This window comes from Plasmodium reichenowi, chromosome 6 (genome assembly GCF_001601855.1).
Source record: "Plasmodium reichenowi strain SY57 chromosome 6, whole genome shotgun sequence".
NCBI classification, from domain to species: domain Eukaryota; phylum Apicomplexa; class Aconoidasida; order Haemosporida; family Plasmodiidae; genus Plasmodium; species Plasmodium reichenowi.
Genome location: NC_033651.1, coordinates 1,135,830 through 1,156,167, shown reverse-complemented (window position 1 = coordinate 1,156,167; position 20,338 = coordinate 1,135,830). Strand labels below are relative to the sequence as shown.

The window sequence follows — 20,338 nt, the reverse complement described above, 5'->3', positions numbered from 1 at the left end:
CATATAATAAACAACATAAAAACATATTATAGAATGTATTTTTTTTTTTTTTTATTTTTTTTTATTTTTTTTTTTTTTTTTTTTTTTTTTTTTTTTCCCTTTATTTATATGTTTACCTGTCCTTCGATTTTTTCATATAAGTTTTAATTTTTTCACTCAAATGCTTATACATATATTTAAACAATTTATATTTAATTTGATAAACTACACATGGTAAGGTTAATCCAAAAAAGGTATGGGAATCTATGAATTTATTATGTTCCACAGATTTTAAAATATAAGTTTCCAAACATTTGTATATGTTTCCATATTTTGCATTATAGTAAAAATAATCATTATTCATATCATCACAAATATAATTTTGTGAATTAAATAATGATAAAAATTTCATATATACCTCATTTATATTATAACCTTCTGCTAAAATAAAGTTCTTAGCATCAAATTCTGAAAAATAATCTATATTTATAAGAGGAAACAATATAATTGAAAAAAAGAAATTTTGTTCTCTTAATGTTATAGAAAAAATATATGTAGCTCTTAGTTGTAAAAATATTTTTTCTAATAATTTGGTCTTTCTATTTATATCATCAATATTGGCATTTTTATAAATTTGAAATAAGTAAAAAGATGGCAAATTATAAAATATTCTCATATTCAAATAACCACATGGATAAATTATTTTATCACCATCATATTTTAATATATCACCAATATTTAAAATATTATGACAACCAACTTTTAAAATTCTTGATTTGGAATTATTACTATAAATATTATAATTATAAAGATAATTATAATTATTATTTATATAAGATGTATTATCTAATCTTTTCTTTTTTCTTTTTTTTTGATGATAATTTGGAAAATATCTTTCATTAATCTTTTTCATATACAAATCGTTGTTCTCATTCATAATAATATTTAAAAAATATTCCTTCTTATTTATTAAATTATTATTTAATGAATTTATTAAAACATTCACATTTTTATTATTATTTGTTGTACTTATCCTTTTAGGATAATTATAAAATCTCGTTTGATTTTTTCTTTTTTTCTTTTTTTTTTCTTCATCTTCTGAAGCATAATTTTTATTATCACTAAATTTTTGATCATCATCATTATCATCATCACAAATTTTTTCACCTCCAACATTACATTCTAACAATTCATTCATTTTTATTTTCGAAACATTACTACCTAATAAATTTCCCTTTTCCTCATAATTAAAAAAATTCCCTTCTAGTTTATTTATACTAACTTTTTTAATTACATTAGTTAATTGAAAATACAAATTTATATTTTTAAAATCATTTTCTTTCTTTTGTTGAGTATTCATAATATTATTCATTTTTATATGTTCAGGAATATTATCATCATCATTTTCATTTTTTCTATTTTCATTTTCTTCATCATCACTTGTATTATTTTCTTCATTGGAACAATCAGTAGTATATTCATTATTGTCAATAATAAAAGGTGTATATTTTTTTGTTATTTTATTTTTATTTTTATCAAAATAATTATTATTATCTAAAATGGAATTCTTACTCTTACAAATATTCTTATTAACACTTTTATTATATTTCTTATCATTCTCTTTTTTATTTATATAACTACTATTCATTTTTTTCGTATACACATAGGGAACATGCACATTATATACCTTATCATTATCATATAAATTATGAACAAAAGAATTCTCACTTTTTTTTAAAATTAAAAGATCTTCATTTTGTAACGTTATATTGTTATTACCTATATGAAGAAAATTTTTTAAAATAAAATAACCTTTGATAAGATTTTCTACACTTTTATCGTTAATAATATTTTGTATATTTATATGTTGGTAAGTACCTTGTTTATTGTCTCCTTCCTCGTTATTATGATAATAATAATAATAATTATTATTATTACTATTGTTATTATTATTACTACTAATATTATTATTATTATTATTATTATTACTACTACTATTATTATTATTTTTATTACTATTATTATTATTATTATCATTATTATTACTATTATCATTATTATTATTATCATTATTATTATCATTATTATTATCATTATTATTATCATTATTTATGTCACTTTTTATATTTTTCAATAGTAACATATCATATTTTCTATCCATATAAGTATTATCATTACTTCGATTCACATATTTACTAATCAAACCTTCTAATTCTCTCATCATCGTTCCAATTTTCGTTTCTTTATTTAATACATCTTGTATGTTATATAAAGATTTCTTTTTGTACTTTATTTTTACACAGTGATTTACACTATATAATATATTATCTAATATGTAGTATGATCCATTTTCAAAATAAAAATCTATAAAATATTTAAGTATATCTTTCATATCCATTTTTAATAATATATCATTTAATTTATTTCTATTATATGAAATTTTTTCTTCATCGTCACATAAAACGTTTCGTACATCTTCATTATCAATATTATTGTCTCCTTTCATCTTATCATTATTTTCTTGTATTTCCATACTACAGGTCTTCTTATTTCTTGTAATGTTGTTCAATAAATTATCATCCATTAATATATTTCTTAAAGTAAAATATTCCTTATGAACCTTAGGATCATACAATATATCATCATTCTTCTCTTCTTTTACCTCATTCGTTAGATCACTCTTATCATTTTTCATAGGTGTTATTTTATTAGATATACTTTCTTCAGTTTTTATATTATCATAATAATATGGAGACATAAAACATTTTTGTATATAAAACAAATTGTATATCTTTTTCTTGTTCCAACATTTATTACACCATATTTTTTTAATTTTATATATAATATGAACAGGAAAAATATCAACATAATTCTTTTCGATCATTTCTTTATAATATCTGTTATCTGTACAAACATAAGATGATACACCATTATTTACATTAGGATAATGATACATATTTTTATAAAATATTGTATCCTTATTAAATTCAATTAAATTAAAACATTTTAAATAACGAAAAAAAGGATTATTACTAGGATCCTTAATAACAGTAGAATAAAACGCACAATTCAAATGAAATTTAACATTACAATCTTCATTACTACAATAAACACTTGCATTATTATAACCACATAAAAAACAAGTTGATTTTATAGAATCAAATATAATTTCTTTAACGTTATCTTCATCAACTTCTATCATATTTTCATATGTATTATAAAAATTTCGATCTTCTTTCCATTCACATATATCTATTAATTTGATATTCTTTATATTATTATTCTTAGAACCTCTATTCTTTTCTTTATTTTTACATTTTTTTTCTTTCATATAAGAATCATTTGTTGAAATGTCATTTATTATATTATTATTATTATTATTGTCTATTTTACAACTTATTTCATTACTCTCTTTATTATTAATTGAATTGTTTTTTTCCAATTTTGTTTTAACATTATTATTTCCATCTGAATCTTTTGTTTTATTATTCTTTGTATTATCACTCTTTAATTCTTCATTATCTTTACTTGTTTTTTTTTTCTTATTATTTTTATTATTTGAATTGTTTTGATTGATTTTCACATCGTTAACATGGTCTTTTTTTTTTTGTGTATTCTTCTTACTCTTATTATTATAATAATTATTATTATTATTATTATTATTGTTGTTGTTTTCCCCGTTATTTTTTATTTGACCTTTCATATTATTATCTGATATATTTATATTATTATTAATATCATCTTCATTATTAAGATTGATATCCACCTTGGTACCGTTGTCATTATTAACAATTGTTTTATTTTTAATTTCTTCATAACAACATTGAGTACAATTTAAACTCCACTTCAAACATTCACTGTGTATATATATATCATAAAAAGGTATAAGTCTTCCTTTATATATATAATTACTAAAATTACACAGGAGACATATTTTGTCGTCCTTATTTTTACTCTCAGTAATTTTCTTTATATCCTTATTTTCATTTTTTATATAATTAGAACTCTCTTGGATATATTTATCAAGCATTAATTTAACATATAAATTTAATTTGTTCTTAATTGTATGGTGTAACCCTTTTATACATTTTTTCATATTTTTTTTCTTCTCTTTATTACTATTATATGAATAAATACTACTAACAACACTTTTGTTCATATTTATACTAGAACTCGTGCTATCAATACTTGCATTGTTTGTAATTATAACATCTTTTTTATTATCCTCTTTACCATGTAATGATTGTTCCACTTTTCCAATATCACACAAATAGTTACTGTGGTTATAATTCTGATTATATATATGATGATCCTTTTTCTTATCAGCATTGTTTTCTTGATTATTATCATTATTATTAATAAATTCCCTTACACTATTCCTTTTTTTTTTTATTCTTTCTTTATTTACATAAAATGGCAATTCATATATACATTTCCCATGAAATATTTTATTTACATTTATATATTCATCCGAATTAATTATATTTAAAAACAATTTCATATTCTTTCTCTCCTTATCATACTTTTTTTTTTTATTATCACATAAAATGTCACCTTTATCTTGGTCCCTTTTTAAAACGTTATTAATCCTTACACATTTATATAGTACATTATTACATAGATAATATAAATATAAGAGATATAAACACATATTTATTATTTCATCAAATGGTCTTTGACTTTTCTCTGAATAATCATATAACTTTTTTCTAGCTAATTCATACATATGGAAATATACATTATTATCATACATTACATCCCTTCGTTTGTTATGTATATATGTTCGTTTGTTATGTATATATGTTCGATTGTTATGTATATATGTTCGATTGTTATGTATATATGTTCGATTGTTATGTATATATGTCCGTTTGTTATGTATATATGTCCGTTTGTTATGTATATATGTTCGATTGTTATGTATATATGTCCGTTTGTTATGTATATATGTTCGTTTGTTATGTATATATGTTCGTTTCTTCTTTATATTATATATTTTATTATAAAATAAACTGAATATATAATACATAATACGTTTCTTCGAATATCTAGGCATAAAACATACATTTTTCATATGAAATGTTTTTTTAAATACTTTATCATCCTTCTTCATTTTGTTATTAAAAAAATAATAAAATTCTTCATACTTAAAATATTTATTTGAAAAAAGGAAAAGACTCAACCATTTCATATTTAGTGTTTTATATTCTTTAAATATAGTATCAATTATGGAACAAAATATATTAAAAAAATTATTTATATAAATATTCTTATATATTATTTTAATAATAAAATATACAAGTTCATAGAAATTATTTTTATAATAATTATCTGTATAAAATTCATTCCAACATTTATTATTTTCTTTATATGTTATTATTTTCAAAACATAATCATATTTTATACTACACAAATTACAAATATATAATAATTTCAAACAATCATTCTTTTTCGTTTTTTTTCTCATCTTATCTTCATTCTTAATAAAGAAATTATTCCTATCCATGTTACTACAATGATAAAGCATACAACAAATAGAACATTTATATATATTCATTTTATTCACAAATAAATTATTCATATCTATACATTTAATTACATTCTCTTTATAATACATATTTGTAAAAAATAAGTTATTATATAATGATATTTTATTCATCCAATACATATAATTTTCGTACCACAAGGATTTATTATTATCAATTTTGAAATACTTTATATTATTAAAGTTTTTATCTTTACCTTTTTTTTTTGTTATATTTTTATCACATTTTTTTGATGACATAATAATACAAGAATTATTATTATTTACTCCTGTGTATTTTTCTTCATATGGTAAAATAAGATTATCTTTCTTTTCGTTTTTCAAATCAACATCATCTAATACGACTTCTTCCTCCTCTTCTTCTTTCATTTGGTCATTATGTTTTCCATAATTAATTAGTTCATCTCCTTCTCTTTTTACATAAATTATATTTTCTTCAATCCCTTTTTCATCCACATTCAATGGGCAATTCAACTTTTCAACAATCTTCATATCATCAACCTTATCTAATAAAACATTCCTCATAATATTTTCATCAGTATTTACCACCTTGTCATTCTGAATTGTATCATGAACATATTCATTCTTTTTTATAGCACCCTTTTCATATTCATTCAAAATGCTTCTTTCCATTTTATTAATTTCTTCTTCATATGTATTATAAGAAAAATCATTTTGATATAACAGGACACAATTACGACATAAATAAGTATTAGGAGTTATTCTCATAAATTTGGATTTCAACTGCAAATTGTTTTTTATTAAAAAATTATTTATATTACTAATTTTATTTTTATTGTTCGGTATATATATTTTATCATATTCCTCTTTATATTTTATGCTTCCTTCAGAATCAAATGCGTCTGAATATTGAAACATCTTATCATCATTTATATTATTTTCTTCAATATCATATTTTCCTTTTTTTCTTCCTTCACAACCAATTAAATTATTATATCCATCTGTTATATCCAAGGATCTATTGCAGTCAATATGAATAGCAGGCTTGTTATTTTGAACTAAGGATAAATAATCATTTGTATTGTCATATATTTTGTCATTAATTATATCACTTGTTTTGTCATTTGTTACATTCTCCTTTAAATTTTCTTTTTCATTCTCTCTTTCCACTTGCGTTTGATTTTTTGTCTTTCTTACCTTTACACTTTTTTCTCTACCCTTTTTATTTTCTTTCTTTTTCTTTTCATTTTTTTCATCATCCTTTTTTTTTTCTTCATCCTTTTTTTTTTCTTCATCCTTTTTTTTTTCTTCATCCTTTTTTTTTTCATCATCCTTTTTTTTTTCATCATCATTTTTTTTTTCATCATCATTTTTTTTTTCTTCATCATTTTTTTTTTCTTCATCATTTTTTTTTTCTTCATCATTTTTTTTTTCTTCATCATTTTTTTCCTTTTTTATTCCTTTTTCTTTATTCTCGTCATTTTCTGTATCCTGCACTTCCACCTTAACATTAACATTAACCTTAACCTTAACACTTAATTTTCTTTTTTTTTTTTTATCCACAAATTCTTTATCTTCCACTTCATTTGATTTTATATTCTCTGTTGTTGTTTTAAGATCATTTTCTCTTAGCTCGTCATCCTTTTTTGGACTTTCATTTTGTAAGGCGTTTTCCTTACAATTTATGTTGTCGTCACCATTCATTTCTTTTTTGATTAACATATCCTTCTTAGATACACTATTTAATTTTCTTTTTTTTTGTTGTTTTGTTACGTCTTTTTTATTATCCTCATTGATTTCATCCTCATTTTCATTTTGTTCGTTTGGGCAACTTCCAATATGGGAAGAACAATTCTCAAAAGGCATATTATTTATATCCTTATTATGTATATTATTCAAATTATACATACACATATTCGTACTACACAAATCAACACAATTTTCTAATGATATATCACATTTATAACTATCTTTATTAATATTTACTGTATTCGATGAAGGGCTATAATTGATTTGAATAAAATTATTTGGAGTATGATAACAATTATTATTAGATACTATAATATTATTTGTTATATTGTTATTTAAATAATTTATTGATGTATTATAATTATTTTCCATATTTCTTTCTTTATTAATTAAAATATCAGATGTAAATTCCGCAGGACTATTTCTATTATTATTATGAACATTATATATAAGATTATCAGAAGAATGCATACTACTACTTCTATTATATAATACTGGTTTCTTTATATTCCTGTTTCGTATTTTATCTAACTTTAATACATTACTTTTCAATGAAGATTTATTAGAATTATTATCCTTTGTATTACAATATGGAAATGTCACATACATTTTAGAATAATTCATCTCATGCTGATCTTTATTTATAGTATGTACTTTTTGATTTATATTCAAATCATTTTCTTTAAGTCCAACTTCTTTATTATTACAAAAATAATTTAAATTATTCACATTCATATTATTATTAATAATAATATTATTTATATTAGAACATTTAATATTATTACTTATGTTATTATAACTTTCATCATTTGGGTTAAAATTATAAAAGGTTGCAACATTATTCATATTAATCACATCATTATTAATAAAATTGTTACAACTATTATTATTATTATTATTATTATTTTTATTATTATTATTATTATTATTATTATCATTATTATTATTGTCATTATTATTATTATTATTATTATTGTCATTATTATTATTATTATTAATATACATATTATTCATATCATTACTTATTGATACATTATAATTCATTATATGTGAGTTTGTTTTATTATATTGATCAATATCTATATTAAAATAATTTTTTAACAGGCCAGTACCTTTTTTAGGAGTACTACTACTCCTCCTCATACTATTAAAATTTATATCCTTCATATTAGGGTTCGTACAACTATAAGATATAACATTATTAATACTGTTCATATTGTTCATATTGTTTAATACATTCGGACATATCACTTCATTCGTATTTTTCTCGTTCATTGTATTATTATAACTATAAGATTTTGCAAAATTACCCACATGAAAGGAACTATTAAAATTGGAGGTACCAAAATTATTTTCCTTATTAATATTATTATTATTATTATTATTATTATTACATAAATCATTTCTATTAAAGTTTAAAATATTTGTGTTTTCTTTTGTATTTTGTGAAATTATAATATTATTTCTATTGAAAGTATTATTCATAGAATCAACACCATCAATAGGATAGTTCATATTACATATGTTAATATTATTATTAATAATATTAAGATTATTTATATTTATGTTAATGTTATCATTCATTTTATTGATTTTATCTTTCATATCATGTAAACTATTACTTCGAATTTTTCTTCTCATCATAAAACATGACACATTATTTGTATTATTCACATTGTTTGTTTTATTCATATGATTATTTTTTAATATATGATCAGTACCTGATAAAATCCTAGGATTAGTATTACTCCTAATATAATTCATATTATTCATATTATTTATATTATTCATATTATTTATATTATTTATATTATTCATATTATTCATATTATTCATATTATTCATATTATTCATATTATTCATATTATTCATGTTATTCATATTATTCATATTATTCATATTATTCATACTAACAGATCTATTAACAGAAGACCATTTTCTATAATCGATTACACTGCCATTATTATTTACATTAGTATATGTATATGTTTTACTTTTATTTATAATATCACCATTCCATATTTTTGTATCATTATAACGAAAATTAATATCACATATATTTTTATGAACAACAGAATAACCATTCTTTTCTTGTTTATTACACACATTTCTATTATATAAATTCTTCATATTACATAAGATATCATCACCATTTATATCATTTGATTTATTTACAAGTACCATATTATTAAAATTATTATCCATATATGGTTTATTATTAAATATTGGTACACTGTGGATATTATTTGAATTGAATATACAAATCTGATCACTCTTGTGATGCATATCTACATTATTTGATATATCATTATTAAATATGTTATTGTTATTTATAATATTGTTCATATTATTATTCATATTATTATTCATATTATTATTCATATTATTGTTCATATTATTGTTCATATTATTGTTCATATTATTGTTCATATTGCTCATATTATTATTCACAATATTATTTTCAAAATTATTATTATATGATGCACTTTTTTGAAACATAGATAAGTTTGCCTTATTTTGTAAAAAAATTTGTGCATTCGTATCCAAATTAAATTGAGAACTACAAAGAATAGGTTTGAAATTAATATACTCACCTTTAAAATAATTATTTATATCTATATTAATACATCCATTATGTATATTATATTCCTTTACATTATTTATTACATTAAAATCTGATGATATGACTTCCTTTTTTTTACTCTTATCTTTTTCATCTACTATATTTCCATTCATAGCATCAGACAAAATCTCAGTAATCAAAGATTGTATTTTTAATACAACCTTTGTAATATTAATTTTATCTCGATTATTTACTATTAAATATTTATTAAATAAACAAAAATTTTCATTCCTTATCTCATTTTCATATTTTTTATATGTACCATTTCGAATCTTTGTCAAATTATATTCTTTTAATTTTTCATTCAGATAAGTATTCAAAGCATTTAAAACTTCATATAAAATAAAACTACAACGAAATTCATCTAAATTAAATAAATTGAATAAATCTTTTATTCGTACTCTTTTCTTATTATCTAATAATTCATATATTTTATTTAATATATATTTATTAAACATTTTCTTATTTATAATAATACTATCCTTATTTATTTCAACACCCTCTTCTACTTTAAAAGAATGAATAAGAAACTGATTATTTAAAATAAGATTGTTACAAAACTCATCATCATGTTCTTTATTTCTATTTTCTTTAAGCTCATCTAATTTCTGCATAATAACAGAATGTTCTTTTAAAATGGTATCTAAATTACGATCATTCTTATCAATATTATTATTAAGATTCCTTATATTTCCATTATCATCTTTTACGTTCTTCTTATCATTCGTCTTTGTATGAATAATATCATCTTCATTTATTTTATTCATATCATTATCATTCTTCTGGGGGCTCTTATGAATTCTGTTCATGGTATTAACGGCAGCAGTACTTGGAGTACTCACATTATTATTACAATCGCTACTACTATTATTACTATTACTATTATTATTATTATTATTATTATTATTATTATTCTCCATTTTTACATTATCTATTTCCAATTTATTATATGCATTCTTGTCCCCTCCTATATATAACTCACTTGTACATTCAACATCCCTCTCATTTTTCAATACATTATTATTATTAACCTCCTTTGAAGTATAATACGTTACATTCTCTTCAATAAGGGAAATGTCATTATTTTTAACATTTCCATCTATAAAAATAACTTGATCTTGCCTGTTCTTATCACTACATACCACACCACTATTAAATGATTCATCTAAAATATTATGTTCAGAAATTTTATCCTTTGAAATATCAATAAATTCATTATTGTTCATATGTTCATCACCGGTTTTGTTCACACTACAATGATCCTTTATATTATCATCTAATAATATTATATCTGAATTCATTTCTACTTTCGTATTACATTTATTTTCCACATTCTTTTTTCTTACATAATTCTTAACTGTTTTTTTTAATGTACATATTTTATTTTTATATGTATTATTATCAATTATATAAAAACATTCATCATGTGATGGTTTTCCACAACAAAAGCATTTTACTAATTTATTTCCTTCCTCACGTATACTTAAAATCTTTATTAATCTTTTATTTCTTAACTTATTCACATGTCCTAAGTTATCATCTTTTTCAATACCTTCTTTTTTTTCTATCTTACAAGCATTAAAAGATTTTTTGACTGACTCATTATATAAAACATTATAGTCGTTATCATGACTATTTTTGGTATTATCTAAAATTATTTCTTCATTCGAAATATTTTTATTATCTACATCATTATTTTTATTATCTACATCATTATTTTTATTATCTACATCATTATTTTTTTTATCTACATCATTATTTTTATTATCTACATCATTATTTTTATTATCTACATCATTATTTTTATTATCTACATCATTATTTTTATTATCTAAATCATTATTTTTATTATCCATTTGATTACTGACGTTTTCTATTTCTTTATTTATTTCATCCTTACTACTTATCACATATTTTTTGGTATCTTTGTTGTTTTTTTTTTCTTCATTTATGGATAAATCATTTGAGATCTTTAGATCATTTTCTAATTTGTTCATGTCACCATCAACTAAAGTATTGTTATTATTCTCGTCACCATTATCATTATTCTCGTCAACATTATCATTATTATCGTCACCATTATCATTATTCTCGTCAACATTATCATTATTCTCGTCAACATTATCATTATTCTCGTCAACATTATCATTATTCTCGTCAACATTGTCATTATTATTGTCAACATTATCATTATTCTCGTCAGCATTATCATCATTCTCGTCAACATTATCATCATTCTCGTCAACATTATTATCATTTTTTTTTTTTTCATTCTTATTACACTCTTCAAAATTAAAACAATTTTTATATAATAATTCATTACAATTTTTTTCAACATGAACATCATCTTGTTTATAAAAACATTCCTTATTCGCTTCATTCATTTCATCCTTCTGTTTATTCTCTTCGTTCAATTTTATAATATCGTTTTCCTTTGTCTTCATTACACATTTCCCTGTTTGCTTAGTACCTTCCTTATTTGTAGTAAAAACTTTTATTTTTACATCATAAAGATAATTATATGTTCTTCTCTCCATCATATTCTTATTACAAGAAACGTTCAAGTTTTTTAATTTAAAAAACAAATTATGTTTCAAGGATGAATCAAAATGTAATAAACAATTATCACACTTTATACAATTATCACATTTAAAATTTCTTGTAATAATATTTAATATATGATTTATTTCTTTTTTATGATCCTTATAATCATTCAAATTAAATAAAAACGGATGCACAATATTGGCACATGAATAATGCACTGATATACCACAAATAGAACAATAAATAAAATTATTTTTATATTCTATAGATCCACATATATAACAACATTCTTTTAATATATCATTCTTTAATAATTTTATTCTTTTATTCTCTTTCCTTTTATCTCTATCATACTGATTTGAAGAATATAACATATATTCTGAACCTTTACTAAATCCATGGTAACTTCTATTATCTACTAATGATATAATTTCTTCAACACTTTTCCTCTTCTTTTCTCCACTCTTATTATTATGATCAATGCTATTTATATTTACATACTTTTCAAAATTATTATTACACAAATTAGATGATATTACATTCATTTCTTTTTCTGTACATTCATTGGTATTATTATCATAAAAAAAAACTACTTGTATACACTTTAAAAATTTTAAAACATTATTAATAGGACTTATAATTCGTTTTGTTTCTTTAACAATATTATTAATTTTTACCTTTTCATTTAGCACATCAATCATAAATATGTTACTATTTATAAAAACACTACAATTATTATTATCGCTACGTGAATTATCGTAAATAGAATTATTATTATAAGTATCATTCATATGTATCTTATTACTACTAATAATACTACTACCACTATTATTATTATTATTATTATTATATTCATCATCACAGTTATTATCATTATTCTGTTCTATTTTCTCCTCATCATATTGTGTAACATCCTCTTTTAAATTCTCATTATTTCGTATCTTAGGGCTCATAATATGGTTGCTACCTCTCTTGTTATTTTTCAAAAAATGAACTTTGAGTATTTTACATACATCAAATTCATCATGCTTATCATAAAATGTATTAAAATATATTTTACCATTCAACTTCACATATAAGATATTATAATCAATTAAATTATGATCATTTGAAGAACAAGAAAACATTTCCTTATTCCTATTAATAAAAAAAGAATCATTTTTAAAATCAAATAACTCATATAATTCATATTGTGTAATATCCTTTTTATATTGTTCTAGTTTACGCTTTCTATAAATATTCACAATATTATTACAATTATTATTTATATCATTATCTTTTGAAATACTAATATTATTCATATCATCATTATTTAATATATATTTTTCTCCTTCTTTAACCATATTATTATTATTATTATTATTATATGGCGTATTAGATATATGTATATTCTTTTGATACATACCATTATAATTCATTATATCTCCTTCATTTTGATATGCTGATACATTATATTTATTATCAACTATTAATTTTTTATCACAATTTAAATCATACGTATTACTTTCATTTATATTATATATACTTGAGTTATTTATAAAATTCTCTTTATTATATAGGGATTCATTTGGTATATTTGAAGAATTATAATCATTTATATTTGTATACATTTTTTTTATTCCAATATTATGAACATTGTTATAATTATCATAGTTCATATTATTATCATTTGAAATTATATTATATCCTTCTTTATTTATATAATACTCATTTAATTTTATATTATTTTGCCCAGAAAAAGCTTCCATTTTATAATTATTATTATTATTATTATTGTTCATATCATTTACCTTTTTATTTATACTATCCATATTTACACATGTGATATTTGTTCTTTCTTTGTTATACAATTTATTATTACACCCATCATTCATAAATATGACACTCTCGCTATTTACACATTCCATTTTGTTATTATTATTATTATTAATATTATTATTATTATTATTATCATTATTATTATTATCGTGACCAATTTGAAAAGAATCCAAATTATTAATTTCATTTTTATAATTCTCCACACAATCTTCAATACATTTATTCAAATACTCATTCGTCATATTAAACATATTTTTTATTATAACCCTACCCTTCTTCTCAAAAATACACGCATTTTTATATATTGGAGTATTAGGCATATGTACCATTTTTGCATTATGTATAATTAACATAAAATCATATAAAAAATCTAATATGGTATCATATTTTTTTTCCCATATTTTTTTTTTCATTATATATAAATTCATAGGTATCTTCACAATCCTCCAATATATAGAATAATTAATTGGAACATGAAATGTGAAATTCTTATATTTATCTAATAAAAATAATAAATATAATATACGCTCAATTTTATCATGAAATGTACCTATACTACATGTTGGACATTTATAATCAATATTCTTATTAGACAACGTTTCAATATTTCGACTTTCATTTTTATCACAACTTAAATGAATCCAAAATTTACATACATCACATTGAACCCATTTTTTACTATCATCTTCATCATATTTCTCATTACACATTATACAAAAATTTTTCTTCTCATATTCTTTATAACAATTAATACAACAATCTAAATGTAATTCCCATTCATTATAATTAATATAACATAAGTTAGAGTAATTACATTTATTACATTTTAAACAATCATCACATTTCCAATTAAATAAATATATATCAGGAACATTTGGAAAACAACATGAACCATGAGCTACCATATTACAATTCTTACATATTACATAATTAGCAACATTCGGTGTTTGTTTATAATCATAAATACTTTCACAACAATATATACAACGATAACAATCTTTACAAATAAATTTCTTATAAGTAATATCACTATATTCAACCGATGGTATATAATTAATACATCTCCGATATTTCTTGTTTTTACTTTTTCCATTATCTTTATTATTATCTACATCACTCAAATTATCATTGCTACTATTGTTATTATCGATAATATTCGATTCATTTTTATATTCCTTGGTATTTTCTTCATTATTATTATCGCCATCATTTTTGTCATCATTTTTGTCATCATCATTTTTGTCATCATCATTTTTGTCATCATCATTTTTGTCATCATCATTTTTAATATCATCCTTTTTATTCTCACCATTTTTAATATCATCCATTTTATTCTCACCATTTTTAATATCATCCATTTTATTCTCACCATTTTTAATATCATCCTTTTTATTCTCACCATTTTTAATATCATCCTTTTTATTCTTTCCCTTTTTCACCTTTTTATACAATGCTGAACAACTCGTTTTACGCTTCTTACAAGTTGTTGTATTTTTTTCATTTCCTTTTTTTGCAGATTCGCTAGAAGACACTTCTATCGAATGAGAATTACTAGCTGTACTAACCACATGAGAATTATTTTTATCTTCCAATTTTTGAATTGTATTTTTTTTCTTCTTTCCATTCTTGGTACGTTTATTTTTCCCATTGTTATTAAAGTATCTCTTTTCTTTCTTCAAACTATTCTTGTATATAAATTTTTTATATTCCTTCATCAAAATATTTTTATCAAACCATTTCGTAATTAATACTTCATCTTCTAAACAATTTGCATGATATTTCTTTTCACATGTAAAACATTTAATACCCCAATATATATCTATACAATTATTTTCATCGATTTCTTTTTTTTCTGCTTCTGAACACATGTCATATATAGCACTTGATAAACTACAACTATAATGATCATGACCTTTCATAAATAATATTCGTTTTGAACAAATACTACAAATTTCATTTTTATTTAAAGTATTATTAACATGATCAGTCATTTCTTTTTTCTTATCACACTTTTCTAAAATGTCGAATCTTTCAAATTCTTTATAATTATTTAATATCTTAATATTATAAAAATATGGTGAATACCATCCTTTTACATCAGAAAAAACAAGGTCATTTCTTTTTTTCTCATTTTGATCCACATTATTCATTTCATCAACATCATTTTCCAACATGTTATAATTACCTTCACATAAGACTTTATCTGGACATAAATTATTTTCATTACTAAAATTGTTCTTATAAATACAACTACTATTAATATTATTAATATTATTATTATTATTATTATCACCACCATCAATTATATTAGTTATCTTTTCATTCAATTCAACATTTTTATATTTATTTATATATATACTCGAATTTAATGATTTACTACACGCACGACTATATGAATTCCTCCCACATTTAACAAATTCATTCTCTTTCACATTATTATTATTATTATTATTACCTTTGCTCAAATCACTTGTTTGATATAATTTGTAATTCTCCAAATGATGTATAAAAAATTGTTTATACTTAGGAGAATAATATTTTATAATACCAACTTTTACTTGTGCTTTTTTCTTATTATCTTTTTTTAATTCAAAACTCACACGATAACCTATATATTTAAATCCCTTCTCTTCATCCTTTAATTCTATATACATATCAGAACTATCCGTTCCATTTTTAATAGTAACTTTCTTTCTTATTTTATTTAATTTATTTTTAAAAACATAAAAATTACCATCTTCACCTTCATAGTTAATATCATAATTATCAAAAGATTCTTCAATAATACAATTAAAAAATTTTGGTCTTCTAAATAATATTTCATCTGTATCTATATCTAAATTTTCTAAATATAAAGACTTTTCAACCTTTTTAAATAATTTCATTTTTTTCTTCATATTATTATTATGATTATTATTTGTATCTACATAAAATCTTGTGCTTTCATCAGAACCTTTTATAACATTTATTATATCTTTAAATTTTTTAAAATTAAAATAAAACTTTTTCTCATCATCATATATAAGACATACATAATTATTATCATCTCCTTTTCCTTTATCCTTTTTATTTATACTTTTTCTTCCCTTATTAATTTTACTATTATTAATTTTCTTTTTTTTTTCATTTTTTATATTTAATTTTGATTTCCCATTCTTTTTATCTGTACTTTTATTTTTCACTTTTTTTACACAATTTAATTTTGTTGAATCCTTTTTACTTTTCCCCTCATTACACGTTTTATTTTTTTTCTTTATATCCTTCTTCTTTTGTAGTGAATTCTTTTCATCCTTTTTCGAACAAATCGATATTTTATTATTCTTCTTATTCCTACAATTACTACTTTTACTTTTACTGCTACTATTACTAGTACTAGTACTACTACTATTACTACGAACAAGAATCATATTATTATTGTTGTTACCCTCAATATTCTTTTTTTCATATTTCTTCTTTTTATCATTATCTTTTTTAATAGCTTTATTTAATACTTTAAATTTCTTTTTGCTATTGTTAGAGTTACTATCGCTTAGATTTTTATCATCAGTATCCTCTTTAACGTCTTTTTTTTCTTTACCCTTATATTTAGATTTATTAATTTTGGAGCATGAGTCGGTATCATTACTACCATTATTATTATTATTATTATTATTATTATTATCACTACTATTATCATTATCATTATTTTCATTATTATTATTATTAACACTTTGTTCTTCCTCTCTATCGTCCATATCAATATTAACTTCATTTGATTTTTTCCTTCCTTCTTCAATTTTGTTATCCTCTTTATTACTATCACTTGTAATATCATCCTGCTCTTCTGATTTCTCTACATGTGACATTTTTTTATCACCTTTATTATTGCTCCTCTTAGAAGATTCTGAGATATTATCCTTATTCTCCTTTTTACATTCATCATCATCTGAAAAATTCACTTCACTCATATTTTTTACCTTCTTCATATATTTTAAAGAAAAAATCTTTAAAAACTTTATAGCATACAACTTATTATTATTTCTTATATATATGGGGTCACTATATATCTTCACGTTCTTATCACACAATATAACATCTTGAACAGCCATAACCTGTAAGATGTTTTTTTCTAACTTTTCTGTATTTAATATTAAAATACGGAAAAAAGAATCTTTTACAATTTTATATATTAAAAAATATTTCTTCCTTTTATTTGTAACAATCTTACCAATTCGTAAAAACATATCATTGTATATTTTTTCAAATAATTTCTCATCACATTTAATAAAATTTATGGACATTATTTTTGCACATTTATTTTGATCTTCCGTTGTATCATAATCCTTTCTATTATCATGATGATCATTTATATTATCACCACAATTTTTCACATCATCATCATTATTATTATTATTATTATTAATATTATCATCATTTTTTTTTTTACATTTCTTATTATTTTGAACAATAACTCCCTTTTTCCTTTCACATACAAACTTTTTATGACGTGATAATTTTTTTTTTTTCTCATCATCATTAACCTCTTTCGTTGTACAAATCTTTTCTATAACATCATCTTCATTACACAAGTCATTTGAAGGATTACAATTTTTATTATTCCTTCGTTTGTTGCTCATACGTTTATTTAATTTGCTCTCTTTATTATCATGTGAATGTTTGTTCATATTATTTTTCCTTTCATTTTTAGATACAGTCTTAATGGACTCTTTTTTTACCTGATCAAGGGTAGTATCCTCTTGAATCATTTCATCGAAAGATCCCTTATAATTTTTTTTTTCTTTTTTCTTTTTTAACATATTATCATTATTATTATTATTATTTCTTGATCTATTATGTAACCTTCGACGTAAATTATTATTATGTACTCCATTATTCATATTTCCAAATGTACCTTTTATAGAATCCACATTTTCTTTCTTTAAATACATATTTATTACTCTATTTCTTTTATTATTCTTATATTTATTTACACATTTTATATACTTTCTATAACATATCGTTCTATTAAAGTTACATTTGTTTATTATAAAATGTCTAAGAACATTACTTGTTTGTAGTTTTCTTCGTATAGTAAAATTAAAATTTGCGTAGGGGGGGAAATGGTTTGTTCGTAAGAATCTTTTATATTTATTACCACTACATTCAATATTTAATATTTTTTTCTTTTTATATTTATTAAAAAACAATTCATATATTTTGGAAGAATTACTAAAAGTGGTTTTTTCTTGATTCTTATAAGAATAATCATTTATAGATTCATCATAAAATAACATATTATATATATTCTTTTTTTTCTTTTTCCATCTCCTTTTTCTACAACCATAACTAATATAAGTATCTGAAAAAGAATCTTTTTCATTTATTATATGCTCACCATTATTTAAGCAATAATAATTTTTTTTATCACTAGTATTCGTAAAAAGTTTTTTATCTTTATTCTTATTTTTAAGAATCAGAAGTTTATGTAACCCATTAATGTTTTTCATCATACGATAATTATTATATTTATTTATATCATTATGATAATTCATATTCTTCAAGGACATACAACTAAAAAAACTGCTCGTTTTAGAGCTGTTCATATCTGATTGAAATGTATTTACATTATTTCTGCTTTTTAAAAATATACTTTTTTTATGCTTATCTAAAAAGTTTAACATAATATGGTTTTTATCATAACCCATGGATGTATTATGATTAATACTTTCTTTTATATGATTATTAAATGAATAATTATTATTACTACATGGATGTTTCTCATTATTATTCATATTATCGATATTATTCATATTATTTATTATATTATCATCATTATTTATATCATCATTTTTTAATTTTAACACATCCATCCTAGACAAATTACTACTTTTCCATTTTTCCTTTACATCTTCAATAGTTTTTATAAAACTTATAAATTTATAAGAACTACTATTACTTTCTTCTTTTTTACAAATAATTTTATCCTCATTCATCTCATTTCCTTTTCCTTTTTGCATTTTACCTTCATCACTATTCTCATTCATTTTTTTATAATATATATATATATATATATATATATATTAATATATATAATATAAATTTAATAACTTTTTATCTTTCCTTTATGTTTTTATCACATT

The 20,338-nt window shown here is 20.8% G+C and overlaps 1 protein-coding gene across 1 annotated transcript; it reads right to left on the bottom strand.

Annotated features, from left to right (window-relative positions):
* Positions 1-116: 116 nt before the first annotated feature.
* PRSY57_0628100 (SET domain protein, putative) lies at positions 117-20,242 on the bottom strand (the record flags this gene model as incomplete). Its single annotated transcript, XM_020114637.1, has 1 exon — positions 117-20,242. A coding segment is annotated over one exon (20,126 nt), but the record flags the coding sequence as incomplete, so codon positions are not given.
* Between the last annotated feature and the right edge of the window lie 96 nt (positions 20,243-20,338).